The sequence below is a fragment of the Pinus tabuliformis genome, chromosome 4_2 (genome assembly GCF_031772625.1).
Source record: "Pinus tabuliformis cultivar Carrire ecotype Pingquan chromosome 4_2, CPIR1, whole genome shotgun sequence".
Lineage (NCBI taxonomy): Eukaryota > Viridiplantae > Streptophyta > Pinopsida > Pinales > Pinaceae > Pinus > Pinus tabuliformis.
The window spans coordinates 796,752,127-796,769,012 of NC_142304.1; the positions used below are offsets into that span (position 1 = coordinate 796,752,127).

General features: G+C 39.5%; 1 protein-coding gene across 2 annotated transcripts; it reads left to right on the plus strand.

The window, feature by feature from the left end:
- The first annotated feature begins 5,021 nt into the window (after positions 1 to 5,021).
- LOC149172056 (uncharacterized) lies at positions 5,022 to 15,965 on the plus strand. 2 transcript variants are annotated; one of them, XM_089424187.1, is made up of 6 exons: positions 5,022 to 6,052; positions 10,180 to 10,257; positions 10,498 to 10,620; positions 10,777 to 11,160; positions 11,272 to 13,877; positions 14,010 to 15,965. In XM_089424187.1, the coding sequence occupies exons 1-6, from the start codon at positions 5,459 to 5,461 to the stop codon at positions 15,310 to 15,312; spliced, it is 5,088 nt and encodes a 1,695-aa protein (XP_089280313.1). In that variant the 5' UTR covers positions 5,022 to 5,458; the 3' UTR covers positions 15,313 to 15,965. The 2 variants fall into 2 exon arrangements, with proteins under 2 accessions (XP_089280313.1, XP_089280314.1); XM_089424188.1 differs by lacking the exons at positions 5,022 to 6,052; positions 10,180 to 10,257 and adding an exon at positions 10,279 to 10,395.
- Positions 15,966 to 16,886: the final 921 nt, after the last annotated feature.

The window sequence follows — 16,886 nt, forward strand, 5'->3', positions numbered from 1 at the left end:
CTGAATCAAGATTGAGTCTCCCAATTCTATCAATTACATCACTTAAAGCATCATCCATTGTTGGAGTGTCATGCAGGGGAGGTTGTTCTTCAGAAGAAGATTCCACATGTTGATCTAGTATAGGAATCCCCCTTCAAGATGTGGAATCTGATTATCAAACTCTTGAAATGATTTCGGTTTTGTGAATCTATCCAAGCGATCAAGTTGCCGCTCAACAACACTGTCAGATTTGGATGATTCAAGAAAAATGACATCTCTAGATAAAACAGACTTTTTATTTACTTCATCATAAAGGCGGTATGCTTTAGATGTGTTTGAATACCCCGGGAAGATACACTTACGACTTCTAGCACCAAGTTTGTTTCTATGTACCTTTGGTATTAAAGCATAACAGGTGGAACCAAATATCCTGAGATGTTTTACCGAAGGAACATGTCCAGACCACAATTCATAAGGAGTCTTGTTTCTTATAACACTAGATGGACATCTATTCTTTATATATGCAGCACATAGAACAGCATCAGCCCAAAACATTGTCTTTACATTTTTGAAGAAAAGCATGGATCGTACCATATTCAAAATTGTTCTGTTCATTCTTTCAGCTACACCATTCTGTTGAGGATTATAAGGCACAGTTGTTTGATGTTTAATCCCATGTTGGCAAAGATAGTGTTCAAATTCATTTGATGTATATTCTTTTCCATTATCAGTGCGAATAGACCCAATATGAGATTGTGCATCATTTTCAATCCATTTATGAAAATTCTTGAATGTTTGAAAAGCATCAGATTTGTTCTTCAATAAGTAAACCCAACACATTCTGGTGTAATCATCAATAAATGTCATGATATATTTATTTCCGTTTGCAGAAGAAATAGGCATTGGACCACATAAATCTGAATGAATAAGTTCAAGCTTCCTATGTGCTCTTGAATGTGAATCATGAAAAGACTGTTTGCTGTGCTTTCCTAGAATGCAAGCATCACATTGTTTATGTTTTCTAGGAATTGTAGGCAAACTAGCAACACCATTTTTTTTCAACAAGCGGAGACTATCATAGTTTAAATGTCCAAATCTAGCATGCCATAATAAACTTGATGGAAGTGCACCTTCTTCATGATGAGAAATATATGAGAAATGCTGTGCATGAGCAGAGGTTCCTTGCAGTTTAAGGAGTCTTTCTTCTTCTATACCCCTCATGACAAGTGAGTGGTCAGATGCCTTTCTTACCTCAAGCTTGCCATCAAACATGTGAATGGAGTGACCTTGCTGGCGGATGTGGACCAGGGACAGCAAGTTTCTCTTCAGCTGTGGGAGATATAGAACATGATCCAGAAGAAAGTCTGGAAGACCAGGCAGTTTAAGCCTGATTGTGCCAAGCCCTGATGGCTTGATTTTTGACTGATCTGCAAAGTATACTGCTCCATCAACATTGTTAGTGAAATCTTCAAAGAAATCTCTCCTATGAGTCATATGACAGGTTGCTCCTGAATCAAGCAACCAGTCATTTTTCGAAGAAGCAAGTGAAGCATTAAACAAATCTTCATTTACTCCAATATTACATTGTGCCTCAATATAGTGTGCAGATTCAGGTGCTTTACCTTTGTCTGAGTCATCAATTTTACCTTTCTGCTGATTTCTTCTCTGCTCAACTTTGTCCCATGGTAGCTTGCATGTAGAAGCATCATGTGATCCATTTCGTTTGCAGCGAATGCAATGCAGATCTGCCTTTTCTGCTTGAGAATGTCTGCCCCCCCTGCCTCTGAAGTATCTTCCTCTTCCTCTTCGTCCACCTCTTCCTCTTGCAGAATCTTGAGCAGGATGCTTTTCTTTGTGAGCAAGGCAAACAGTCTCTTCAGAAGATTCAGGGGTTGTTTTCTTTCCAAAGGCTTTCTCTCTTTCAGCAAACTTTTTCACAAGAGAGTCAAAGGTTATATCTTTAAGGTTTCCATTTGCTTGTAAAGACTCAAGATAATTGGAGTAGGTAGGATAGAGTGCTTTGAGAAAGGCAATAAGAGAGATATCCAGCTCAACCTTAGTGGATTTTATATCATGCATTATAGACTTTATTTCAGATGCAAGAGCAAGAGGATCATTATTTTTCAGTTCAAGAGTGAAGAGTTTAATCATGAGCTGAACAACTTCAAGTGCAGAATGTGTATCATAGAGTTCTTTCAGCTTTTGTAAAGCTTCAAAGGCAGTGGAATAGCAGGAAATATGACGACTTACTTCCTCATTGACAGATGCCGCGATCAATGCAAAGGCTTTGCTGTTCTTGTTTTCCCAAATGGCGAGTTCTTTGTCTGATGTGGGCTGCACAGGGTCTCTGTCTTCTTCTCCGACACACACACCTTTCCACAACTCATTGTAGATAAGGGTGTGTTTTACCATCCGGGACCATTCAGAATAGTTCTCCTTGCCAGTGAGAACTATTCCGACCATAGAAATGATTGAATGCATTCTGTAAAAAAATATCTCTGCCAAAAACACTTCTGTTGAGAGAAAAAAAAATCCTTATATGATTGCCTTATGCAATTTTATTTTCTTCTAACATTCCAACAGTATATATATATATCACTGCTCACATATCATTGTTCAACAAAACAAGGGGGCTCAATACACTGTTCACTGCTCAAATACTGCTCACATATATCACTATATCACTGTTTAAAAAAAATGAGGGCGCTCACTGCTTTTCCATATATCAATATATATTACTGTTTAACAAAAAAATGCAGTTACCAATAGGTCTCAATAGCACACCATTAACGCAGGTCTCAATATATATCAATACAACGTAAGGCAGTCATTTTCAATAAAGGAAAACGCAGTCACTCAATGCATCAACGCAATCTATAAAGGAAAACGCAGTCACTCAATGCCTCCTTTATCTACTGATCCACCCATGACTCTGCCAAAGCATCCAGATTTATTTAAACAGTATGTAAGGTGCTCTTATGGGTTGCATTCTACGCTATATGGCTATAACATCCGATTTACAGATTACAAATTCTATAAAGCACCGCCACAGCAACATATACATATTCAGCACCCGCTATCTCAAAAAAAAAAAACGCATATACCATTCTTGGCATTCAACTTTGGCACTTTGAATTTTATACTTCGGATGCACAGTTCAGGCCATGGCCTTCCATAGTGGTCTTCCAGCAATACAACGAACAATCATCGACCATGAGACAACGAACAAACCATCCACGCTCACACCGCACTAGCAGATATATCAATGCAGGATTCACCAATGCATCACGCACTAGCAAAGGGTTCTCACCACCGTTGATTCACAACCAGCACAGACTTGAATATACATACCACGACTTCCACATACAGCACAATACCATTCATGACATTCAACGGTTCAACACGGTCTCAGCATTCAACGCAGCGTTCACAAATAATCTGAACGCATGAGAGGAGTGAACTAACGCATACCAAAGTCAGTAAACAAGCCTGAAATTAACGCCCATCTCAAACGCATAGGGAACGGACCTCAACGCAGCGTTATGAGCATTTAGTGTTTCAAAAAAAAGACCAGCGGAAAGGGAGGGCGTATGCAGCGATGTCAGAAGAGCAGAGAGCGTATGCAGCGCTGGTGCGCCAGGGAGCAAAGGTTTCATGAGGCAGCAGAGGAGTTACGCTACTTCTGGAACCTGGGACCTGTGCTCTGATACCATGTCAGGCCAGGTTAGCTCAGAAATTAATGAGCGCAAAACAACTGAGTGATATTATTCATTCGACTATTAATATTTATACATATACAAAAACGGATCAGTTCATCTTCTAGATGACTGTCCGACTTCACCTCATCCGTTTCGGATTAGGTGTCAACATGAACTAAGAACTTTAAACTTAATAAGTAATTTATTATCCTCTTTTTCTTTATTTATAATTTAAAACTTATAATATTGTAGGGAATATTATAGGATAATTTTTCTTTTTTGTTTATTAATTAAATAACTAATTATTTAATTTACTTACTAAGTCTATTTACATGTAACCAAATATGTTTTAAAACTAAATAAAATATATATAAATTCATATTAATTTTAATTAATTATAAGTAGATATATTTAGTTATACATAAATATGAAAATAAATAAATCTAACGAATTAACTAATTAATTCATTAATTAACTAAATTTTTCCTAACTCTTGGTCTAGTCAAATATCACTGTTGTTGTTGCCCTAGTCAATTGTAGTCGTTTCCTTTGGTCAAAAATAGCTATTTCTTTCTAGTCGTTTGAATGATTGGTCACTCTATTTAACTTTTTGCGTTGATTTGGTTCTTCATCTTGTCCTTAGGATGAACCACACTTGCTGGTTTGAAATGCAAGGACAAATGAATTTTGATGAACCACACTTGTTGGTTCCAAACGTGTCAACAAATAAATTTTAATTTGATTATCACCGAAAACCTATCTCAAAAACTTAATATAAATCACAAAAACCTTAATTCATTAATATATAAATTTTCATTTTACTACATATTCTTCACTTAACTATCTAATTAGTATTTCAAATATATTCACTTAACTATCTAATTAGTTAATTAGTATTTGAAATATAAATAAAAAAGTGATAATATGTAATTTTTCATTTTAATATATATTCCTCACTATCTAATTACTAATTAAAATATAAAAACGATAATTTTTTTGAATTTAGTTATATTCATTTTTAAATATCTGAAAATTTCAAATAGACATTTAAATATCCTTGAATTTCAAATAGACATTTAAATATCCTTGCAATTTCAAAACCACTCAATTTTTAACCTTTAAATAAAATGCTACCTACCTTACTTAATATTACATATTTTAATAATATTATAAAAATATATTTTTAACATCCTTCTTTAGGTTTTGATACCCATCCTCTTCTTTTCAATTTCAACATCTTTAATTTTTTCCTTTTTAAGCGGGGCCCACGCTAACTTCATCAAGGTCCATTAACCACGCCATGAATAGAAATAAAAGGACACAGAAACCCTAACTTTAGTGCCATCCCCACAGAATACTTACTTTACATGGTAAAGAGAGAAGCATCTTGCTGCAACATTGACCCTCTTAAACCCTTGCCAGGCTTGGCAGTAGCTTCTACCTCCAAGCCAAAATTCTGGCCTGGGAATCTGGTTCAGAATCAGGTTCGGCATGAGAGGGGCGAATGATTAAATCCCCCGGAACGGGGAAAAGAATAAGAAATTAGAATATGAATGGATCACTGCGACGAGGGTTTGAAGAGTGTTGATGGAAATCTTGACGGCAGGTGGGAATGAACTGCTCCCTGGCTTAAACGGGCTGTAATGTGTACTGGGTTGCCATTAGATTTCGAAGAGAATCCTACCCAGATAGATAGAAATCCGGTCCGCTATATATATATATGGAAGTTTCAGGTTTAACAGGTCCTGTTAGTGGCGGGCAGCGGAGTGTGGCTTGATCAGATGAACAGTGGTAATAAATGCCGTGAGGATATGGTTTCCATGGCGGTATCGGAGATGGTTTCACTGAAGAAATGCACTGAAGGCAGCGGGAAAAACCAGAGTTTTTCAGTTGAATGCAGGCGAGGCTCACTGGTCACGCGTTCGAAGAAATTCCGGTGTGGCGACAGGGGATTCGAGGACCCAGATGCGAGGTTAAGGGCTATTCGTTTTGGGTTTTTAACGGAAGGGCTCGTGGCCTTCAGGACCTTTCTGTTTGAGGGTTCAAAGAGGCGAGGGTTTGTGTATATTTGTGTGAGGAAGAACCGTGCATGCGGTCTGCGGTTTGCTGATGTTGTTATCCGGGTGGACAGCGGGGTTGCGAGGTCGATTTCGTTTAAGGGCTCGGGATCCAGCGATGGGGATGACGATGCCGTTGAGAGAGCTTTAGGGTTTGTTAGAGGGTCAGGGTTTGGGAATTGGGTGCGATGGTTTCTGGGACAGCAGGTCGAGGGTGCGAGTCCACAACAAGGAGAGGGGGTTTGTGGGCGTTGTGGGCAGCAGAAGCAGCTACAGCAGCAGCAAGAGGAGTATGATGACCACGAGTGCGAACAACAGGTTAATCTCTTGTTCATAAATCTGATTTTATCTGTAACAGGGCTTTTACACAGGAAGGAAGCGTCACTAATCCACGGATTGTTTTTGCCTTTTATATGACTTCATGGGAATTGAATTCGTCCTTACAGGTTGGCAGTAGCCAATAGGTAGCCTTTAGCCAGGACCCGTTTCGTTGGAGTGAGGTTTTTGTAAGTTACTGTCTGCAATTGGCAAGTCGGGGACGTGTTCTTATGTTTTGCGAAGGATTGACCTTAAAATATTACTTCTTCGTTAGATGAGGGGTTAATCAGGGGTCTGGAGGATTAAGCACTGGACGGGACATTAAACCATGGGAGAATAATGTACTGTAGGCATTGAAATTCCCGATAAGGACAGCGAGTTCTATGTGAAGCCAAAAACTGAGCTGACCATTAAACCATCATCCACTGAATCGGAGCGATCTTCAGGGCTACGTTCTGTTGTGTCAACTGGAAGACATTGCTTGCCAAAACTACACTCTGTCAAAGTATTATACTACTCTTGTTTGCCAAATGCGGACTGTGGGCAATACCAGTAGCTAGTTGTTAAATTAGCACCATTAACTGATTTTTTAGCGTTTGGGGCTGTATTCTGTTCGTTGTGGGACTTTGTGACAATGCTTAATGGGAATTGGCCTCTTTCATGCCACTGCAGAATCCAGGGCAAAACTAATAGTTGGACAGTAAACCAGAATCTATCTTTTTGAGAGCGACTTTTAATCTTGCCCCTGTCATTGCAGTTCGGGGTATTACCTGATAGTAAACATGATGGAGATCTAACTCCGAGATGAACTATGCATCAAACTCCTCTTGGCATTGCAAACAATAGCTAGTTGTTAGATTAGCACCATCAAAGCGAGTTTTTACTGTTTGGAACTATATTCTGTTCGATGTTGGACTTTGTGAAAATCGTCCATGGGAAATTGACTCTTTCATGCCCATACTGCCCGCAAAGCTAATAATTGGGCAATAAACTAGAATCTATCTTTTTGAGAGCGACTTCTAATCTCGCCCCTGCCATTTCAGTTCGGGGTATTAATGGAGATCTAACTCTGAGATGAAGTGATGCATTAAACTGCTATTGGCAATGCAGACACTAGTTTGATTGTTGGACCAAATTCATCTTTTGCAGATCCTACTGGAACATATGGACACAACCATCGCCTATAATTTCATTTTTTCTGTGGACAATGATTGACAGTTAGACCAAACTCATATTTTTCAGATTCAACTGAACATATGAACACAGGCACTGCCATGCAATTACTGGAATGGAATTGGAATTGGAATTGTCCCTAGTGGATTGCGATTGCCAAGATCTAACCATCAGGCCAGCACAACCTTTTAAGTAACTGCCTGATTTGTTGATGAGGTTGTACTGCTTGTGTACTCAACCTTGCCAGCAAGGATTCAACATTGCCACCAAGGATTCCGACTCAGAGTGAAACTGGCTTGGATCACCTAGGCCATAGTGAGAATATACGTAGCTATAAAACAATATGGAGTTACATTTGAGCCCATAGCTTTGCCAGCTAAATGTTTAAAAAACATGGGCATCGAAATCTTCTTTGTTGTTTGCAAACTCCTTGCAACACCTATAGCTGAATGTTGGGCCTGTCTTTATAGAAAGTTAGAAACGGCTATAGCTTAATTTTGACCTGTCTATATAATCTTCAGGGGAGATGTCAACCCATTGTTGGTATAGTTTAACTTCTTGGGATTGAAGTCAGCAGGAGAGTCTGGCAATTTACAGTTGAAAACATTAGAGCAGAAACCACTTGCTGAAGTGAGCCATAAGCTATTGCCTGGGATTGCTTGTTGGGCCCGTGTTGTGATGTGTTCACTTGGGGTATTGCTTTTGAGATTGAAATGTGATAGTATTCATGGAATTCAATTTTGTTTATTTGCTAAAATAGAACTCCTGGCAAAGATGATAGTCAAGAACTTGAACAAATCCATCTTTGAATGCAGGCCTAGCCATGAAATCTGTCACCCTAACATTCTTAAAGATCCACAAGGGGCTTTCTGATGCTAGCAGTGCAATGTATTTTGTGCACTAACTATACAGCAATTTGTATGCTGCAACTTTCTTAAATATGCATCCATGATGATCTGTCAATCCATCGAATATGGCATTTCAGGTGCCTAGAAGAAATATAAAAGGGTTTTGAACTTGTAGTAACCAATGTTACTATGCTATCAAATATTTAATTGACTATTTAATCAGTTTCCTCATTTATCATGGCCCTCTCAATCCCATGCCAATAGAATGGGGTGCCTCATATGATGAATCAAGCCTTGCAAATGTAGGCAAATAGTTAATCTTCCGAGGAAGCTTCTCGAAGGGTGATTTCATCAGTACACCTCTCCTTCCCCTGAAAAGAAAGAGAAAGAAAATGCAATACACCAAAAAAGGCAAAAAAATCAACCTTAAAGACATTATTGTTTATTTGATGCCACCCAGGAGTGCCCTCCTTACCCTGCCCTCTTTACTCTTTGGTCTAGCGTCCTCACCCATTTCTTGAACAAAATATTGACTTGAATGTTTTAGCAGGGTTACAAGGCATCTTGCACCCTGGTACCAATTCTACAGTGACCCAGCTTCCTCATTCTATCAACAGTCGTAATAGTTCTACCACGTTGACCATAAATAATAACATTTCAGATACATAGGATGTTAATAGGTTTATTCATTTAAACCCTGAGATTCTTAACCTCGTTTTATAGTATTTTAGTCTTTTGTGTTTTTGCCTAATAGGATGCTCTGTCCCTCAGTTGGTTAACTCAATATCTGAAAAACAGCTCCCATGCCCGTCCAGTCCATACATTTGCTACTTTGCAACTTGTTAACTGTGCAATTAGGGATCATAGTTGAAAATCCCTAATCTGTTCTAATCAATGTCATACAAATCGTCTCCCTTGGTAACAGGGAGACCAGCATTGAAATAGCAATTGGGCTGTTGAAATATACAGCAGTTTCTGTAGCTGTCAAAGATGTCACAGGTCTTGTATTTCATAGGATTTGCTGGGAACAGACTGCTCATTTGGGAAGGTTTAGTTTAAGATCTCTTCCTGATACTTAGCTATGCTGCCTTTTTTTCGCTTTCCATTGCTTGCTTTCAGTATAATCTAGGAGTTGATTTTGCACTCGCACATTGTATTCACACTGGATGTATCTTTTAATCCTATGACATGCTTTTGTGGTCCTTTGTTGGACATTAATAAACTTTTCTTATCTCATCTTATATTGAGAGCTAAAAATATCTCAGCCCTTGTTCCATATGTTATCCACTTAATAGGCAGCAAACTCTGCCAACAAAAGCATGAACAAAGCATTATTCTGGCAGGCTGCTTTAGCCTTTAACCTATGTGAAAGTGGTTTAGAAATAATTTTTTCTTCAAGCTTATTTCTGGTCAAGAGTTTTCACTCTAATATGCGACGGGAAGGAATAAATATGTGCCTGCTCATGAAATTTTTTCCACCCGAAGAACACCTTTTCAGAGTTTCAATTCCGTGACAAGTTGAAGCGAATATCTTCATAAGTGATTTCTATTACCTTTTCTTCAAGTGATGAATAAGTTGTTACTAGTGTATGCAGATGGGAATTGGGCTTGATTGGTTATATTTTTATATAAATTGTTACTAGTGTATGCAGATGGGAAATGGGCTTGATTGGTTATATTTTTATATAAATTGTTACTAGTGTATGTAGGAGGTGGGAAATGGGCTGTATTGGTTATATTATTTTTTCATTTGCATGTGAGGATATTCAATAGTTCTGTTGATTATGAGACTTGTGGTACATTATTTTGGCATTTAAGCAATGATTGTGAATCTAATTTATTACTAAATGAGCAATCAAGAAATGGATAAATGTGGCTACGTATCTATGTTTTGCTCACAGTTTGGATGGAATTTTACCCACTTTCGTGCTTGTTTTCTGCTAAGCTTCTTTACCAAGTGGGGCTGAGATGTTTTTGTTGTAACTAGCTTGCATATATGATACAATATGTCAAATGCTCGACCATTAAAAGAACCTTGATTGTTGGATTTGCTCTTGAAAGTTCAACCAATTGCTACATGTTTACATTGGGTGCCTTTGCTTGCAGGTATCTGAAGATTACTTGTGCTTTTACTGTAAAAAGATAGAAAGGGGTGAGATTACTATTATCAGGATGGATGAGCAGGTTAGTTCCAGGCATCCAGCAAGTGCCTTCTGTGGGCGTCAGCTAAATGGCTTTTCTTATACTGAGTTCGATAGAGATATTTGATTGATTAAAGTACTGCATCTAGTCGATGGCCTCCTTGGTCATTATCAATTTAAGGTTAAAATTTTGGGGATCATGGTGCAACACTATTAAAAACTTTATCATTAGGAGGATCATCGTTTGTTAAAAAAATTTATATGCGGGTCTTGTATTTTGCAGGGAGAATACAATACGGTCCCTGTTGAAGAGATCTGCACAGATAATAAAAGTGTAGGGTTATCAGTGGGCGAGTCTGTTTGCAGTGTCTGTGGGTGTGAGGACAATGAATATTTTGAGATAATGGTGAGTGTTGCACCATATATTTCAAGTACTGATAAGGCCTCACAAGTTGCAATCCCTCTTTTCCAGTTCTTATAGCAGAGTATTGCATTTGCTGTATGTGATTTCTAGGTTTGAATTTTTTTAGTGCTAACTAATCTTGACAAACATTGGCTGCAGATTCATCCATGCAGCTGCAACGGAGGTTCAATACTTGCCCATCCAACCTGTGTTTCTGCATCCCTGGCAACTCGCAGGACTGGAAGCAATCAGGCACCAGCTTCATGTAAGATCTGTGGTGGTAGAGGTACTCTTAATGTAGCCTCAACAGATGAAGGGTCTTCAAAGCTAACTGGAGTAAATCCAAACTTCAGAAGAAACATGACCAGTGCTACTCAAAAGAAAGGAGTAAAACGAGTTGCCAGTGACCTAACCAATGGAGGAGCGGGGAAGGCTGATCTTTCTGAGAACCATCCTCATTCGAAAATCTTTAATGAAGAGAGCAGCGGGAAAACTGTACAGGATTCACAAAAGGAGGATTTTTCAATTTCCGAGTCTGAAAAGGTACAGTGTGCTTTTTAATTTAGCTATAACCATGTTCATAGCAAAATCAGCATTAGTTTTCAACAATTTGCTGATTGTTTGTTCGTTTGTTTTTTCCTTTAAATTGAGCAGCTTGAAGTTATTATTCCCACTCGACGATTTGATGATGCTGTTGCAAGTGTTCCCATAAAAAAACGGAAATATACACTGTTCCAGCCTCCTTCTCCTCCACCTGCATCCCCATCACCGGCTTCTCCATTGGAATCATCTTCTCCAGCACCTGCTGCCCCTTTAGTCTGTTCTGAAGTACCATCTGCAGAGCAAGAGCAGGGGGAACAGCGAGTGCTAGAAGGTATGGATATTACAGGGGAATCTCTCCAGCAGAAAGACACAGAGGTTACTGGTCAGTCCTCGGATGAAAATACTTGGAAAATTCCAAGTTCAGTAGGTTATTTTCCACAGGATATCGGTGATGCTAATTTGTCAAGAGATTCAAGGTTGCTGATGTCTGCTTCTATGGGTGAGCCAGCGAGCAGCAGCTTGGATGACACAGTATCTGAAGTGGGATTAATCAACTTCAACAATCCTACGTGTACACCTGTAGGACTGAATGATGGCGATATTGGTAGTCAAGATGATCAAGAAGAAGCTTATGCATGCATGGACACTCTGAAACAGGAAGAAGGTTCTAGGAGACGAGATCATGTGCTAGAGAGTGATCTGTTACTCACTGCGGAGAAGAAAAGCCTTGTAACCAAGGGAATTTCAGATTGTAATAATCTGAGCAAAACAAATGATCACATTACATGCATGGAGACAGAGGAATCAATGGAGTTAGCCCTATGCTGTAACTCTATTTCTCTAGGATCTGGAAATCACTTAGAGACAACTGGCTGTAGTAAAATGTCTACTGTAGCCGGGGAGTGTTCTTCTGCTGGTTTACTGAAAGATGGAGAGAAACAAGAGAAAGGGATGCTCTTGAGGTTGGATTCGGGCTATTTCAATGATGATAGGTCGCATTGGGACTTGAATACCCCTATGGATTCTTGGGAAAAACAACCAGAGGTTGTAAATACAGATCCTAAACCTGAATTTTTACCTGGAGACGCTGCAAATAATAAGAAGTTGGTACATTTGGATGGAATTCACATATTAGCTTCAGAATCTAAGCATGATAGTGGAAAGTCTGAACAAGATATGCTGAGCAAGGTTTCACAGGCAGACCAAGATCATAATGCACTGAATTTCTCAGAAGGCTTAGCTCTTGAAAAGGATTCTGAACTTGATACTTCTCTTAGTCTTCAGCCAGATGCCATTCTCAACCAGAGTAAAATGAACCATGCATATATCAATAAGAGTGTTTCACTGTCAGAGGAATTGGTAGCTGAAAGGGAACTAAATCTGTCCATGGCACCTTCAGGAGGAGCCTGTGAATCAGTTACTAACATTTCTTGTGTTGATGCCCGAGATGTTAGACACTTGATAAAGAAACCTTCAGATTTCCTTTTGGCAACAGATCCTCCCTTGCAAAGCGACAGTCACTTAGATAATAGTCCGATTGATGACAATGTAGATATGTTTGATAAAACTGAGTCTTCCCCTGATTGTAAGCAAGAGAAGGAACCTGCAGAAGATGATTTTGAAGCAATTGAGGGCACTAGTCACAAGGGCAACTCAAGTGATCCCGAAACAAATTACGAAAATCCTGATCTTGTGCAAAAAGGTTCCCCATCTTCTCCACCCAGGGATCAACATGTTGTCAAAACTGTGAATGAGGACAGTGTTGTTAATGATGCAAATGCTGTTACTATTGGTGCTATTGATGCTTGTGCGGAAGATATTAACACCAACAGTGAAAATCCTGGAAGCCCCGAGCTTGGATTGGACAAGCAATCTACAGAGGATGCCACAGAAATTGCCTATGGTGGTGACTCCGAGTTTGATGGCTATGATGATGAATATGAACTTGTTTCTGAGAATGAAAAGGAGTTTGAACATGCTGAAAATGAGCATCAAGTTGAAGAAGGAGAATATAGAGACACAGGGCTTCATAATTGGGATAAAGACGATACAGGGGAAGAACTGGAAGATGAACATGTTGATTATGGTGATTCTGATGGTAGAGATGCTGATGATCTTGGAATGGATCTGGATTACAGAGGGAAAGATGTGGAACATGAAAAAAACTGGGATGATGGTCAGCAGTCTGAAATGGAAGAAAAATATGATACTGATAGTCATCATGAGGAACATGACTCACAATTTGAGGGAGCTGTTCAAGGCAATCAAGCTGGGGAAGAAGACACTCAATGTGAATCAGTGGGAGCTGAAATAGATGTTGAACATGTTACTGAGAAAGGCGAACATAAAGGTGATGTCAGTGTATCTCAAACCACTGAACTATTAGGTGAAGATATAAGTTTGGAGGTTGAACTGAAATGCCACCAAGATCAAAATAAGGGTGCTGCTGCAAAATCAAGGGAAGGGAGGTTCTTTACACGGCAGAAATCTTCTGGATGGGATCAATTGCCTGATGGATTTGAAAGTGCAGCGGAAGCACTTAAGGCCGTCCATGGTACATTCAATAAGCGGGGACGAGGTGCTGCTTTGGTTTCTGGGGGACGCATAGGGCCTATGTCTTCCAGGGGTGCGTCATCACGAAGGGATGCTGGATATGGGGAAAGAATGGACGTTGATGATTCTATGTACAGAAAAGAGGGTTTCTTTATTCGTGGAAGGTGGTTATTTCTGTCATTTCTCTTCTGCTTGCACATTATTTTGAATTTTCCCAGTGACATTTTTTTTCTCTCCTATGCTGTTTGAATAATATATTTTTAAGGCTAACTGATTATATTCTCGTGGTCAAACAGGGATGGAAGCCTTTCCACAAGTCTGAGTTTTCCTTCAAGGAAACCAACCAGGGGCAGAATTGTTGGAAGGGGTGGTGGACCTTCTCGTGGAATGCATAATATGGGAAGGGCTGATCCCTGGGCAGATGGTGGAACTCGTCATTTGGGTCCACATAGGCATCATTCTCCTGATTTTTACGATGATCATGTTGGGTTCGGACCCCATGTCTCTGCAAATGCCGCTGCTATGTCTGCTGCCAAGGTTGAAAGTAGTGGCTTTGTTGTTTCCATGGATGGTACTGTAACAAAAGTTTTGAGGGGAGGAATCCGAGGTCGAAGAGGTCGTGGTACATTGATGGGGAGGGGATCTCCCATGGGCATTGAAGAGAGCAGAGACTTTGAATTGCAGATGAGCATGGGACGTGGTGGCCTGATGTCTGATACAGGGATGAACATGAGCAGGGCTAGAGCCGTTGGTTTAGGTCCTGACAGAATAAGTGCTGGTAGTCATGTAGGGCGAGAACGATATCGAGATTTATCATTTGGAAATAATAGGTGGGATCATTCAATAGGGGATTCTCCTCACAGGTTGGAACATCAATTGAGGGAAAGAAATAGGAGTTTTACACCTCCTCCTGGAAGGAGATTGACTCGTATGTTGCGTTCTCACACAGAGTCTCGTTCAAGGTCAGGAACTCGCTCTCCACGGCCAAAATCTCCTCCGAGGGGAAATGGTGGTGCTGGCATAGGCCGTGGACCAGCCCCTAGAAGGCGCAGCAGGACACCTCCTGCCCTAAGGTCAGAATCTAGAATGGACAGGCCAAAGTCCCCGTTATTTCATAGTGTTGGTTCCTTTGAACACAGGATGTCTTTTCTACCCTCTTCTAGAACTCGGCGATCGCCTCCACAGTCGTCAAAATGGTCTTATGACAGAAGAGATACAAACCACTTTAAGGACTCTGAATACAAGAGATCTTTCCGCACTGGGAGTCCATCAAAGAGAATGTCCCCCCGTGGTGTTCATGAATCTGGGTTGATGGGCTCACCTGGTAGGTTAAAGCATAGTGAGTACCGTGGTACAGTGTATTCTTCCAGAACAGCTGAATTTGGCAGTGACAGTAGACGCTTCAAGCGTGATGAAAGTGAAGACGTTAGACTAAAGCAGAATGATAATTCTGGGAGATCAGTTGAGGTTGGCAGCACAGATATTAGAAGATATAGACGTCAGGATGATGAGGCCAGCTGTCAACCTCGTAACTCTCGTGCTAAGGATGCTGGGATCTCAAGGGAGCAGGGCAGGGGGGACCATAATAGCAGGTTATAGACAGACACATAGGCTGCCAAGAAGTATTGTCTTTGGAGAGGAAGACTGGAAGAGGCAGTTTCTTATATTTGGATTTTCATGAAAGTGGTGATGACATAAAATCAATGTGGGAGAGGCAATCATGATAACATTTGTGTTAATAATTGCTTACCTTTCACACTGTTGTATTTAGGTCCTGTTTAATGCGAGCCTGTTGCAGTCATCTGAAAACTTCCCTTGGGATTTTTGTGCAGGGAACATATCCGAAGTATGAAGTTCTCTTGTTGGGTTGTGAAACCCAAACTATTTGTAAAGTCTATGGTAGTTCAGTTCAAACATTAGTTTCTTGTCATAGAAGAGATAAAATCCCAAGCACTTGCTATCACTACTATCTGCTGTACCATGTCAATTTCCTGGGGCTCTTAGGTGAATCCCCTTTTTATAAGCTGGCATTCACTATGTAGTACCAAGTCAAGTTCTATGCTATTAACCTGACCCTCGTAAAATTCTTAGTTACCGGTAAAGATCCATTTTCTTGGTCTGAAATGTTACAGATCAGGTTCTGATTGCGCTGCTTGAATTTTTCATACCACTGAGCTAAAAATGTCATGTGTCTTCCTACATTTCTTCTATAAATGAGCTGCAAGAAGTAGCTCCAGTCAATTTTGGTTCTATATACTACCACACTCTTTTGCGTGCACTCCCATATCTTGAGATTAAGTGGTTGTATTCATTGATAATTCTTAGAAATGTTTATTTGCTATCTATACAGGATCCTCTTTTTTCCCAAATAATTGGCCAATCTTCATGGACCTGGGCCTGCTTCTTAAAGTGTAAATAGATTGCTAGTCAATGTCAATGAACAGTGAAACTTTTAATGCACACTAAGAAAAGAATATTCTGAAATTATAGGATCTGGCACTTCTACAATTTGTCACCACTGAATTGTAGTTTTGAGTCTCGTTGACCTAACATTTTGGTCACGTTTGTGTACCTTAATAAAATTATCTTTTCTTATATGTTAACATAACATCATAAACTGTTGTGACATTAAGATGTAAGCTATTTGTTAACATAATTAAATCCGGTGAGACCATGATACCATATTCTTTTTTTTGTTTAGTTGATCCAATAGCGATCCATGTCCATTACCATTAGATAACTTTAAATATAATCAATTAGAATTGTAACCGTTATGCCACCATGACAGTTCACGCTTTATAGTTGATTACTGTATTATTGCAATTTTCATGGCTTGATATGTTCAAAGACTCGCAGAAATTTGATATGCAGCCACGGAGTCCATTTAAAGGCGGTCATTTTTAAGCTGATTACTTATTTGTATCAGTTACAGGTGTATCTAACAACATGCGAGTATCTATTGATTATTGATAAGATAAGATAAGATAAGATGATTATATTTATGTCCACCTAATGACCACAAAGTAGGTCAAAGGGACTGTTGAGTACACTGATGTATATACAAAGTGGGAGAACCAAATGGTCTCCTATAAAAGATACAATACATGAAGTAAATCAAAGATACAATGCATGAAGTAAATCAACATCTGGGTTTAGCGGAGAAGATCCAGGAC

Excerpts from the sequence above, each read along its gene's own strand:
- LOC149172056 (XM_089424187.1), top strand. The coding sequence starts at position 5,459 with ATGAACAGTGGTAATAAATGCCGTGAGGATATGGTTTCCATGGCGGTA. Across the intron at positions 10,258-10,497 it reads TTATCAGGATGGATGAGCAG|GGAGAATACAATACGGTCCC; the intron begins GTTAGTTCCAGG and ends TGTATTTTGCAG. Across the intron at positions 10,621-10,776 it reads ATGAATATTTTGAGATAATG|ATTCATCCATGCAGCTGCAA; the intron begins GTGAGTGTTGCA and ends CATTGGCTGCAG.